This window comes from Hydra vulgaris, chromosome 04 (assembly GCF_038396675.1).
Source record: "Hydra vulgaris chromosome 04, alternate assembly HydraT2T_AEP".
Taxonomy (NCBI): Eukaryota; Metazoa; Cnidaria; class Hydrozoa; order Anthoathecata; family Hydridae; genus Hydra; species Hydra vulgaris.
This window is the reverse complement of record NC_088923.1, coordinates 41,302,501-41,316,442: the sequence shown is the minus strand read 5'-3', so window position 1 is coordinate 41,316,442 and position 13,942 is coordinate 41,302,501. Positions and strand designations below refer to the sequence as shown.

The following is a 13,942-nucleotide window of genomic DNA, read 5'->3' as shown; positions in this document are numbered from 1 at the left end:
TTGAACAGATTTTAAAAAGAACTTAACTGATACTAAATTCTTTTTTGTCTTTATGTCATTAACTATAAGCAATGACATTGCTGATAGGGAGCCCAATTTAAAATATTATTTATAGATAAATTTGTATTCAATTATATTTTATAAGAAAACATATCAAGTCATATTGTTATTAATGATTTAATTACAAATAACCCATATTACGGGTTGCTTACTGCTAAAATAATATAAATACTATAAAAAATTTATCACGTGATAGTTAAAGTAAGCATTAAAATGGTTATTTTGTTTCATATCCGTTCTGTTTAATAAACTTTATTAAAGTGAAGACTTCTCTAAGAGAATAAAGATAAATTTTGGTAAAATATAAAATCATAACCATGAAAATGTGGATTTAAAAATTTCTAAAAATACAAAGGAACAAAAATTTGTTAAGTAATTTTGAATTACCTCGTTTATCCCAGTATAGTATAATGGTAAAGTAAGAAGCATTGACTGAGTCTCTGTAGTTGGATTAAAAACCATCACTAAACCTTTGTCTTTAAGTCGATAATTCACATGCATATAGGAGTCAATTGATTGCATATCAGGTCGCCTAACGCGGACGATGTCGCTTGTAATAATATCACGATATTTCTTGTAAAACGAAACCCATTTTGTAACCATAGCTTTTGTTTCATCTGTATCATATATTCTGTAACCACGATAGCATGCCGCTACACCAGCGCCTAGATACTGAGCTAATCCAAACTGGTAAGCTACTATATTCTGGTTCAAAGGCTCAAAAGCAGCTTCAGCTCCTCCGCCATGGTAATCAACAAGTGGGAGAAACATCCACCCTGCAGTTGGAATATAGTTGTATATTCTGTCAAACAAACTTTGGCGACTGATACTTAAATCTTCCCAACGTGGAAGAGAATATTGGTTTTCGTTGTAACCAAGACCTGAAAAAAAAAGTAATAAAAATGTTTAGTAATTTTTCTTTAATTATTATATGCATATATATACTAGATGACAGGACTCGTTAAAATGCAAATCTTTGTAAGTCTATTCCACACCAACTGTTTCTATACTTTTTCTTTATATATCCCAGCCACATTTTGACCATTTTTTTTTCAATAATTTACTATAAACTTGTAGATTTTATTCAAGAATTACTCCTACAAGATGCACATTATATGTGAAAATCAGCCATGCGGCTTTAAAACTTTAACCACAATTTATTAATGAAAATCATTTTTGAAAAATCCAAAAATGGGGTGAAATGGCCACTTAACAAAAAAACCTAATATAAACAACAAAACAACACATGATTAAGAAATTAAGGAAAGTTGCAAATCACAAAACTAGATTATCAAATATAATTATAAAAAATTAATAAAAGCTATAAATTTGTGAACTTTATTCAAGAATTACTCACACAAGATGCACATTATAGATGAAAATCAGCAATGTGGCTTTAAAACTTCAATTAAAGTTAATAAATGAAAATCATTTTTGAAAAATCAAAATATAGTGTAGTTAGGCCACTTAACAAAAAAATCTAATTTAAACAACAAAACATTGCAATATATGTTTATGAAATTAATGGAAATATGTTTCAAATCGCAGCTAGTTCCCAAAGCTTTTCATCCTGGTGATGAAGTGCTTTTTCATTGCTCAATTTTGAGTAATGACAAGCTCTTACTCAAAAGGATTAGCAGTTCAACAAGGTGCCCACATGTTTTTAATCCTACCACATAGATAATTTCTAAGAGTTTATCTGGAAACTTTGTTGGTCTTAAAGACCCTTTAAGTGGAATACCAGCAGCAATGGCTTTGATAGTCTTGTCCACTCACTCTATGGGGTAGTTATTGTGTGCATAACCCATAACTTGACAAATTTATCAACCAAATGAATAACTGGTCATATCACCCCAATTTTTAAAATAGCCCATTTACCCCACTTACCTTAAGGTAAATGCTTTGAATTTAATACAGTTACTTAAGTAGCTCATAGAGGTCTGGTTAAAATTTTGGCTGAATTGCCCCTCAAGTATTTGCTTGGCAATAGTTAGCATTTTTAAAATCTTAAAAGCCATAAAAGAATTACATGAGAAAAACATTCAATAACAAGAGTATTAATATTTCAATTTTTTTATTACAGATATTAAAATGTCAGGTAACCATTGGGCTATAAAAAGTATGTGGAGTGGCACACTCTTTTAGCAGATTTTAGCGAAAAACTGATAAATATACCAAACTGGCCATATTACCCCATTTGACAGTATATGCTTTTGATGTTACTAAGTTACTTGTTACATTGTTCCAATAAGGCAATATCCTGAAGAAATTTTTGCGGAAATTGTGTTTAGCAAACTCTCTGTACTCTTCTGATATTTGAAGATAGACCTTTTAGAGTTGAAGAAAAAGTTTTTGAGTTTGGATGACACTAATATACTTTGTTTAAATTAGTTTTTATTTCAAAATATTGGATGAGGTCTGCTCTAATTCTTCTGGTTTCGAGACTTTCTAACCCTAAGCTTGATAAACCTTTTTCATATGAATTGTGCTTTAATTCTGGTACAAGATTTGTAACTTTTTCAAGTTGAACAATACTGAACTTTTTCAAGTTTTTTTATTTCATTTTTCAAATGTGGATTCCAAACTGGTGCTAAAAATTCTCATTCAAATCTAACATTTGCAGTATATAGCGTTGTAAATGAGTTTATATAAGTTGTACAAAGTTTAGTAAATGAGTCAGTTGACCAAAATTTAAATGTCTACCTTAATGCACCTAGTTTTGAGTAAGCTTTATTGGTTATTGTTGTGATGTAGTCTTTCCATTTCAGATTACTACTTATTTCGATTTCTAGGTCTCATTCCTAAGTTGTTTCATTTAATTTGATGATTGTTCTATCGTGGGTTGTTATATATAGAAGGACAGTTTCATTTATTTGGTCAATCAACTTTTTTGATTTGGTACAGTAAACTTTCATAATTTTACATTTTTTGTTATTTAATTTCATGCTCCAATTTTTGTCCACTCAACTAGTTTATTGAGATCATCTTGCAATACTTCTTGATCTTTCTTGTTTTTGATTACAGCAATTAACTTACTGTCAACTGCAAATAGCTTGCACGTGTTGTGAACTAGTTCAGGCGTGTCATTAATAAATAGGTTGAATAGAAGTGGCAATAAAACTTCACCTTCTGGTACACCACTTAATACTGGAAGCCATTCAGATACTTTATTATTAATTATAAGGTCTTGTTGCCTGTTCGAGAGAAAGTTGTGTAGCCAATTTGTAAATATCTTGTTGAAACCATAAGTTTTTATTTTAGCAATTCGTAGTTTATGATCTACTGTATCGAATGCTTTAGTTAAGTTAAGGTAAACCACTAAAGTATAAAATCCACTGTTTAAAGCATTGGATATTACATTTAATGATTCATGTAAATTTGTGATTACTGATTTACCAGTAGTAAACCCATGTTGTTCTATAGCTATTAAGTTATATAAGTTTAAGTAACTTGTTATATCATGTTTTATTAGCTTTTGCATTACTTTACTAATAACTGATGATAGTGAGATAGTTTGATAATTTGTTGGATCATTTTTCTTCCCTTTTTTCGGAGATGGTGTGATTTGTTTCCATAGTTGTGGTGTAGTTCCATTGTTGTATGCTTTGATGAATAGTAAACTTAGTGGTAAGCTAAAAGCAGAACTGCAGTTTTTTAAATTATAAATAAATAGTATAATAATATATAATTATATAAAAGCAAGGCTTTTAAAAACTCAGAGGTTAGTTTAAAAATATTGTAAGCAGACATTTATTAAAACTCTAAATAATCATTTTTAATAGCATTTTTTTCATTGCAGTATAGTATCTAAATTTAGGAAACATTCAATAAAAACATTACAAAAATTTTAGACTGGTAAGAAGAGAGATGACTATCATGAGCTGGCAGAGTTATGTCTTATGTACCTAGACCCAGGCTTTATCTGCAAGTTTAAGAAACCTGGTGCTATGCACCATGCAAGATTCATGGCCAAAGATATTTATTACATGGAAACTCTCCTTCTTAAAGATTCTGTGCAAAAGCATATAGATCTGGATTCAGCTCTCATCACCAGGATGGGCAAGTTTATTGCTATCTTCTATGCAATCAAGTTTCTTACTAATGAGAAGCTAGGTATTGCTCCATTACAGGTATTCAAATAAAATACAAATATTAAGTTTAAATATAAATTGGCTATTATTAAATTTCATGCTTAAAACTACATATTTATAAAATGACAAAAATATATCATTTTATCTTTATCAGGACTTAAATTCTAATTTGGAAGATGTCCAAATATGTTGAGGATGAAACTGCTGCAAGTTCAGTGTTCAAATCATTGGAAAGCCATAACTGTTACCGGAATCCAACTGTTGTTCCAATTGTGCTGTCAAATTCAGACGATTCAATTACTGAACATAAAAAGGTGAGGATTGCCAAAAAGCTCTATAACATACCCATACCAAATGACTATGACATGGACAGACATAACATTAAAGGCTTCTTACCTAAAATAAAAGACATGTCTGTACTTGAAAAGCAACCAGAACTGGTTAACTTCATCACTGCTGAATCATGGCTATTTTTTGACATTTTAGGCCATGACAAAACCAAGTCCAAATGGATGATTTATCCAGCTAGCTCCTGGAATATCGATTCTGATTAATTGGAGTTCCAGTTGTACATCAAAAACTTGGGTGTCTTCAATGATTGTAGCAAGAGGACTGTAAAGCTGGTACAGGAAACAGTGTGTCAAGTTAAGTCTGAGCATAAGTTACAAAAGCTGCTCAAATTCAAAAACAACTGGACTGTGCTACCCTCAAAGACCAAAGCTGCCTACCGCAAATCAACTGAGCAAAAAACACTAGCTCAACTTTTGAAAAAGTTCTCTGACATAGAAGATGTAAATGTATTCAGCTCCTGTAAAATGAACACAGAATCAGATAGCAGCACTGATTTGTTTCCTGATGTTGATGTTGTAGAACAACTGTTTGGTGACCATAAGGCTGCTAATGACAGCTAGATAATTATTTTTTGTTAATTTTTGTAAATTGTGTTTAATACATTTTTACCATTATTTGTTTATTATAGTATTTAAAAGATATTGATTGGGGTGGGCTCCTCCCCCCCCCCCCGCCTCCTTCTTTTTTAGGCGGTTAATCAAAATACACTGTTGATCATGTTATCATGTTTCTTTTAATTATTTAAACATACATAAAAAAAATCAGAGTTCTATCTTCATCAGAAGACCTGCATTTCATTGATTGATTAGTTGCAACGGGTAAAAAGTGTCAGCAATAGTTACAGGTCTGGCGCAAAGCCTGAAAATAAACCTGCAATGATAATTATTGATATATGTTTTAAATAACATAAATAATAATTTGTTAAAATAGTATTCAATTTTTTTAATTTTTTTCTGGTATATTATTTATAAAAAATTTTTTTTTTAATACTTGAAGGCCAGCACGAGGTAAAAAAATATTAAAAAAAAACAGTTTTTCATTAATTTATTATACCCGCAAAAAATTGCCAATTTGTTAGCAAAAATTTTTCCATGACCTGACTGTTGAACACTCCTAATATATATACCTCTAACAGATTAAGGTTGGCAAATTATTGTTAACCTCATTTTTCCTAATTCCGAGGGTTATATATATTTATATATATATATATATATATATATATATATATATATATATATATATATATATATATATATATATATATATATATATATATATAAAATTGATTCTAAAATTGAACACACACACACAAAAAAAAAGTTTCTTTTTTGCTTTTAATGTTTCTAAATCTTGCTCCTTTGATTCTTTTTCTGTTTTGTCGCATTTTCCTTTTAAAGCAATTATCTTTTTAAACATTGTTAAACCATTATTTTTATCAGCATCTTCAACAGATTGAATAAAATCTTTGTTGCAATGTGCAACATGCTGTTACAGGTAAATTCTTTTTTTTATATTTCTTCAATTTCTTTTAATAAGATTGCTCTTTGGTGGTTTGATTCACACACTTTCTTTAAATTCTTTTGATCTGCTAAACTGATTTGGTACTGTTGTCTGGCTGACTGATAACATTAATGCATTTGTGATAATAATAGTGTCAGCTTGAATGTTTTGAGAATTCAAATGATCTTTTATAATGTTATACGAGATATTTAGTTGGAATATTTTCATTTGAAAATGCTTTGTTTATGCTGAAACCCATCTCTCTCATAAAATCATTTTGATAATATAAGCAAGTTCCTTATTTTGGCTATATCTAATTGATGAAGATAGATCTAAACGAGTGTTTTTTTTTATTAAAGCCAAGAAATTTTTCTTATAGGTAATAAATACTGAAGCATTAGTAAGCATTTATAAGTAATAAATACTGAAGCATTAGTAAGCATTTATAAGTAATAAATACTAAAGCATGACATTACCACTTTGCATCACAGATATAATCTTTAAACTAGCAAGATAATGTAACAACCTTTTTAGTTTATTTTAATTAGATTCTATTGTTAATGTTTTGAGTTCGATTGGTTCATAACAACTTCCATTTGCTATAATTGCAGAGTCTAGTGGGATGCATTTAAGCAAACTTTTCATGGCTTTTGTTAAAAATAAAACACATTCATTTCAAAATAATTTTACATCATTAAGAGTGATTTATCTTTAAAGTTCTTTTATTGATACTTCAGCTGCAAAATCAATAATAACATCTTTTCTAGGTAGTAAATTCTATTTTTTATAGAAATCTGTTTTTTTCAAATCAATACCTTTTTTTCTGATGAGGTATTCAATGAGAAAGTCAGACAGGCATGTAACCCACCATCTCAGATTTTCTTCATACTTTGTAAAAATGGTATTATAACCTTTATAACATAGATAACCTTGCAAAATTTTAGCACTGATATTAAATGGGTTTCGGAGATAATGTTAAATTAAAATCAGCTATTTTTAGCAGTTTTCTGTTTGGTGGCCATTTTGATTTTACTATAGTTTTTGTTTTGCAAGTTACTGTTCAACTAAACATGTGATTAAGCTGAAAATTAGCACCAGTATTGTTTTTAAGACGAAGAATCAGAATATGATGATTGTTTTCAATGGAAAGATTTAGACCTATCAATATGATAATTGTACTTCACCTATTGCTATTTTTGAAATGCTAACAAAGTCAGAACTGAGGCCTGGTAACTATGGTAGCATTAATTTAATGTAAATTTTTTTTTGTTTTTATTAAAATAGACATTTTAAAAAGTGTTTTGGTGAAAAATTGAGGTGAGTTTTTGAAATTTGTTGTAAAAATATTGGAGTACTATGTGAAAAAATAAATATTATAGGTATGTGTTCATGATTTCTTTTTAAATTAATTGAAATTGATAATTTTCTTTAGTCACCAAAAATTGTACAAAATAAAACTCATTTAAACTATTATTCAAAGAAGCTTTAATAAATATTTCTTTTTAAAATAAATTTTTGCTCCCAAATTAATGAAATGTTATGTCAGGTGATCTTTTATTAAAGCAGAAGAAACACTCGATATTAAAACACTAAGATGTCTTTTTACAAAAAATACATCTAGTACACTTACATAGACATACAAATACATCTTAATTTATATTTCCGAATTTTGGCAAATTTTTTTCATTTATAAATTATTTATAGTTGGTTTGCGAGAAATCAACATTCAACTGGCAAAAGATATGTGTTCAATTGGTGATGATACAACACCTGGTTTTGAAATGTGTTCTTCATATTGAAAAGAAGTGGTAAAAAAACTAGATGACTGGTCTGCCTTACACGACCACAATGGTGAAGATGATTTTCTGGAACAATCATTTCTTGACGAAGATATAGAAGTTGCACAAGAAAAAAAACTTATAAACACCAGTTTTGATAAATTAGATGTACCACCAGTAAAGTTTTATGGGGTTCTAGAAAAAAATTAATGCAAGCTAATAATGGTCAAAAAAGCTATCAGCTGTTCTCAATGTTAACACAACAGACCTGAAAAATGATGATACTGAGGAGCCTAATGTGGAACATCAGAAGAAAGCTGAAGATCTAGATAAACTGATAACTTTCAATGCATGAAAATTTGAAAACAGCAAACAGAAGAGAAAAGATTCAGATTTTGAAATTGGTTTCAGATTCAGGGTCTTTAATATATCAAAGTCAACCATAACTAAACCAATAAAACTTAAATTTGAAAAAGGAATATCAATGCTTCCAGAAAAAACTAACATTGTTAGGATTGAATCAGGTACTATTGATAAAGTAGAAAGCTTTTATTGTAATGATCAATTCAATCAGCAGTTGCCAGGTATAAAAGATTATGTAAATATATCCAAAAGTAAACATGTATCAAAGCGATTACTTAATTGCAATTTAAAGGAATTATTTATTGAATTCAAACTAGAGCATGCTCAGTCCAAAATGGATTTTCCAAATTCGCTTAGTTAAAGCCAAAATGGTGTGTTTATGCTGGTCAAAAAAGAACCCATGCAGTTTATTTATATACAATACTAAAACCTAAAGCTTATGCTTAGCGCAGTTAAACTGGAGATTAATTACCATGAACTTATTGAGAAGATTGTTTGTAGCAGAGAGTCAAGGGAATGCATGGTTCATAGATGTAATTGTTGCTCTGAAATCCAAAATACTATCAATTATATAACTGTAAACCTGTTGCAAAAAGAAGGATCATTTAAAGAGAATGACAAAGTTGATGAAGATAATAATTGAATATAAAACGGTGGAGTACAACAGATAGAGCAGAGCTTCTAAGTTACAGATCAACAGTAAGTCACCTTATTGAAAGTCTTAGTAAAAAACTTGATAGCATAACATCCTGCTCTCATATTGCTAAAGCACAAAGTAAATATTTGAATACAATAAAGTCATCTCTACCCATTATCGAAATTATTGTTTTGTTTAATTGTATGACAAATAAATAATTGAAATTATTCATTTGTCATACAAGACGAAATCCAGAGTTACCACTGGAACCAACAGCAATGCACAATACATCCTTTAGTTATTTATAACAAACATGATCAGGGTGCTACTAAAAGTCAATTAACATCTTTATATTTTACATCTGATAACTTAAAACACAAAGAACTGTCAAATTTGTACAAAAAATGTTTCCAAACATTTTTTGTACAAATTTGTACACCACATGATAAGTCACCATGTGATGGCATTGTTGGAACAGTTGAAGACTTATTTTAAGTGCTAGTCTTTAATGTCCAATTGACTTAAAATTCAGAACGCTTAAGAAATATTCAATTTTTCTAAAGATAACATATTTGGCATCCAAAACTTTTTTTAAAAGGCAAAGATATTCTTTTAGTGCATTAATCTTTGACTCTCCGATTGAATAATGCAAAGACTTTACCTGGTACAAGAAACTGCCACCAATTTATTCTGCAGGATGCAACAAACATAAATGTCAAAAGACTGTCTCAGCAGGAGGAATTTCAGGAAAATATTATATCTGCAAATATATGCTTAACTGGGTTGGTTTGGTATTTGAAGTTGATGAAAAAAATGAAGACGTCCTTGTGAAATTCATGCATCCACATTTACGTAACACTTCATTACATGGCCAAGTAGATATGATTGTTGTTGGGTGCCTGAGCCTCATATTCCAATTATGATAAAAAAAACCCATTATCTTCAAGAACAAGACGCATATACCAGATAGGCACAAATGATTTGCTAAAAATCTAATCTTTAAATTAACTTAATCATACTACTCCAGTTTTCTTTTATAAGCAATTTATGAATTAATCAGATGCTCTGGCTTTTTTATAGACTAGTTTCTTATTTAAAACTTGTATTAATTTAATTTTACACTTATAATGTAAAATTAAATAAATACAATATATTAATATATTGTATTTATTTAATTTTAGACTCAATATATTACACTTATAATGAATTTTTCATTTTAACTATTGATATATATCAGGACTTGTTTTAAATAAAAAATGCTTAATGCATTTGCTTAACACGATATTTGATGTCATAAAATTCTCTCCATTTCTTTATTTTTTAAAGACTAACTTTTTTAAATGCAATAATATTAACTACCACAAAACAAGTTTAAAGTTATTTAATGACTTTTTTATTATTACTATAAATATACTATAAGGGAATGCTTATTTTCTTTTATATTCTTTTTTATTAAATAATTAAATTTAATATTGCATTTTTAAAAATGTTTGATATTAACAAATTTTTTTCTTTTCTCAACATTTGCATAAATGAATTTTTGAATTTTTAAAATAAATTTCTTAAATTTCTATTTGCGGCTTTGCAACTACAAATGATTTTTTATTTAAAAAAAAAACAGAGTAACAAATAAAAAAATTACGTTTATTTATATACTTTATTTATTTAAAGTTTACTAGTTTATTATTTTATTATTAAAATTATATCACTGTATATTGTTTATTAAAAACACAATTGTTGCTATTTAATTTGCGCTATAAAATAAAAGTTCAACTTACATTTTGAACAAATTTTTGATGCAGCCATTTATTTATTTTATATTATATAATTTATATTATATAATTTAATTTTGAGTAAAGAAAAAATTGTTTAGAAAGGAGAACCAAACAATTGCAATAAAAATAAGCTAAGTTTTTTTTAAGAACAAATAAAGTTTCAATATTGAGTAATATTTAGTAATATTTTTAGATAAATTTGACAGTTAAGTTAAACCCAAGCATTAACTTTAATTTTAGTAAACTTAAATATATTTCTCAATTCAAAATTAAATTATATATTTTTTAAATTCAAATAAAATTATATTATTTTTATCAGAATAAAATTAAATATTTTTATTAAATTAGTTTTAAATTAAATCATATTTTTTATCAGAATTAAATTATTTTATATGATCTTTGCTTCAAGCTAAAAAAATCAATCATCACAATAAAATAAAAACAAAATATTTTATTTGAGTTTTTTTTATTAGTAAATAGCACTTATATCAAACTTTTCATTCAAACTTTTCTAACAAATATTTTTACATAAATGTCATTCAAAAGTTAATGTAACTTTTTTAAAAATTAATTACTTCTTTTATCTTTCCGGTTATTGAATAATTTAAAAATTAAAAAATGATAAAAAGTTGCTTGACCGAAATCGCTTATTGCTTAAGTAAAACCGCAGTAAGTAATTTCTTAATAAGCATCATTTGAATGTACTTTTTCATTATAATTCATTTGATTATTTAAAAAAATCCTCAAAAAACTCACCTCTCAATTTTGCACCAAAACACTCTTTAAAATATCTATTTAAAAAAAAAAATTACAAAAAATTAATGCTACAATGGTTACAAGGCCTCTGTTCTGCCTTTGTTAGCATTTCAAAAATAGCTATAGGTGAAATACAATCATCTTATTGACAAAGTTCTTAACATTTTCATTGAAAACATATATCATACTCTGATTCCTAGTCTTAAAAACAATACTGATGCTAATTTTCAGCTTAATCACATGTTTAGTTGAACAGTAACTTGTAAAACAAAAAACTATAGTAAAATCAAAATGGTCGCCAAACAAAAAAATCTGCTAAAAATAGCTGATTTTAAAGTAACAATATCTCCAAAACCCATTTAAATGCAGAGCTCAATTTTTGCAATGTAGTCAATGTTATATAGGTGACCATTTTTACAAAGCATAAAGAAAATCTGAGATGGTGGGTTTCAAACCTTAAAATTTGTCTCACTCGTGGAATACCTCAGATTTGTATTACTGAAAGTTTTATGAAAAGAGCTAAAATATTTGTTAGCTGGAAACAAAACTGAAAATTAGTAATTTTGAAACTGTCAGGTTTGAAACAAGCGTCAAATAACTGAGAAGCCATTTGACGCTTTTTGAACATTAAAAAAACTTTTTGAGGAAGGCTGTTTGGACTTAGATCATTTTTCCCATATTTAAACAATTTTCAATTAAACAATCTGCGCAATTTGGTCTTCGATTCTAGTTAAACAGAAACTTAATGGATATCGATTTGAGCCAGTTATACCGTTATAATCATCTCTCCTAGCCAGAGTATCATGCAATATTTGGTAAAGAATTTAATTCACACTCAATTCATGATATTCATGTGAGCGCAGAACGTCCGCAAAAACTTACATCCATCATGACGGGTGGCAAAAAAATGTAAACAAATGTAAAAATGGTAAAAAGTTAATGCGCACAATACTGTAAATTGAGAGTTTGCTTATATTTGCGGTGCACATTTAATTACTGGTAAGTCATGTCTTCTTGCGTGTTTTTATTAAATGTTAAAATAACACATAAACACATGAGCACTCATATATTTACATATACATACATACATACTTACATTCATATATATATATATATATATATATATATATATATATATATATATATATATATATATATATATATATATATATATATATATATATATATGTATGTATATATTATATATATATATATATATACACACACACAACAAAATATATATTATGTACATAAATATATACACAGGCTTTAACAGGAATGGCGTGCAATTGAGCCTATTGCTGACCACGCAAATGATTTTATTTTTTGACAACTTGACCATGACTGTTTAGATTATTTTAAAATATTTTAGAAATGCGCTGAAAAAAGAAACGTTAGCTTAACTTAAACTAGAAAAAAAAAACTAATTAAAAAAGTAAACAATTCCTTACAAAAAAAGAAAATATGTAAGCACTAAAATAAAACTCAAACTCAAAGCGAAATTACTTTTTATTATTATACATTTAAAATAAATTACTTAAAAACTTATCTTTTGAAAGGTTTTATTAAAGTTACACAGATTATTTATAACGATTGTTTAATGAATGAACAAATTTTATTTAAATTAATCATAAGTGTTATACAAATTATTTTTAAATTGTGTAAACATCTACTTTTTCCAAAAAGTTGCACACAAAAATAAGATTGTTTAAAAAAATATCGTAGTCTATTTAAAATTTGATTTTTACTCATTTCATGCTCTAATTTGTTAGTCAAGTTAAAATAAACGTTTTGAACAATTTTTTGTGAAAATAGAAAAAATAATTAAAAAAATAAAGCAATTAAACTACTAGATTGCAATGAAATATTTAATTCAACTTATTCATAGTTTAATGTAACTTAAAAAATCATCTTTCAAAAGATTTTTAGAAAGACAAGGAATAGTTTCAAGGAATAGTTTCAAACGTTTAAACTTATCATTAAAAATATGCCTACATAAAAATTTTTTTAAATATTCCATTATTTCTTAATTTACACAGAATGCGTTTATTTTAAACAACCACTATAATTAATTTTTTATTTTATTTAAAGCATTCGCGTAATATAAAAACTTTAGAAAAGATCAACAATTAATAGTTACTCATAACACAACAACTTTTTTTAATGGCTTTTAAATTCTTAAAACATTAAAATCGCAGTGGTCAAATCATAAAGAAAAAAAAATATGTATATACATATATATACATATGTATATATATATGTACATATATATATACATATGTATATACATATATGTATATATATACATATATATATATTATATGTATATATATATATATATACACTACGGTCTGTAAGTTTGGACACACCTTACAAAAAATAAACAAAATGCATTTGGATAATAATAAACAAAATGTTTGGACAAAAATAAACAAAATGTAAGTTTGGACACACCTTACAAAAATAAACAAAAACTCATAAATAAAATTAATTAAGACTGCCTACATTGAGAGACTGTTTACAAGAGACATATTTTTAAAAGAAATATATTCTTATATTATTAAATTGGTTATTATTTACAAAATAAAATAAACAGAAACATTTTAAAGCGATATCTACTTGTATCGTAAA

At 27.1% G+C, this 13,942-nt stretch overlaps 1 protein-coding gene across 1 annotated transcript in view; it reads right to left on the bottom strand.

Annotated features, from left to right (window-relative positions):
• LOC100206309 (uncharacterized) overlaps positions 1-13,942 on the bottom strand; it is a 70,977-nt gene that overhangs the window by 10,410 nt on the left and 46,625 nt on the right. The window contains exon 5 of the mRNA XM_065796368.1: positions 448-941. Within this exon, the coding sequence (XP_065652440.1) occupies positions 448-941 (494 nt within the window). The remainder of the gene's footprint in view (positions 1-447; positions 942-13,942) is intronic.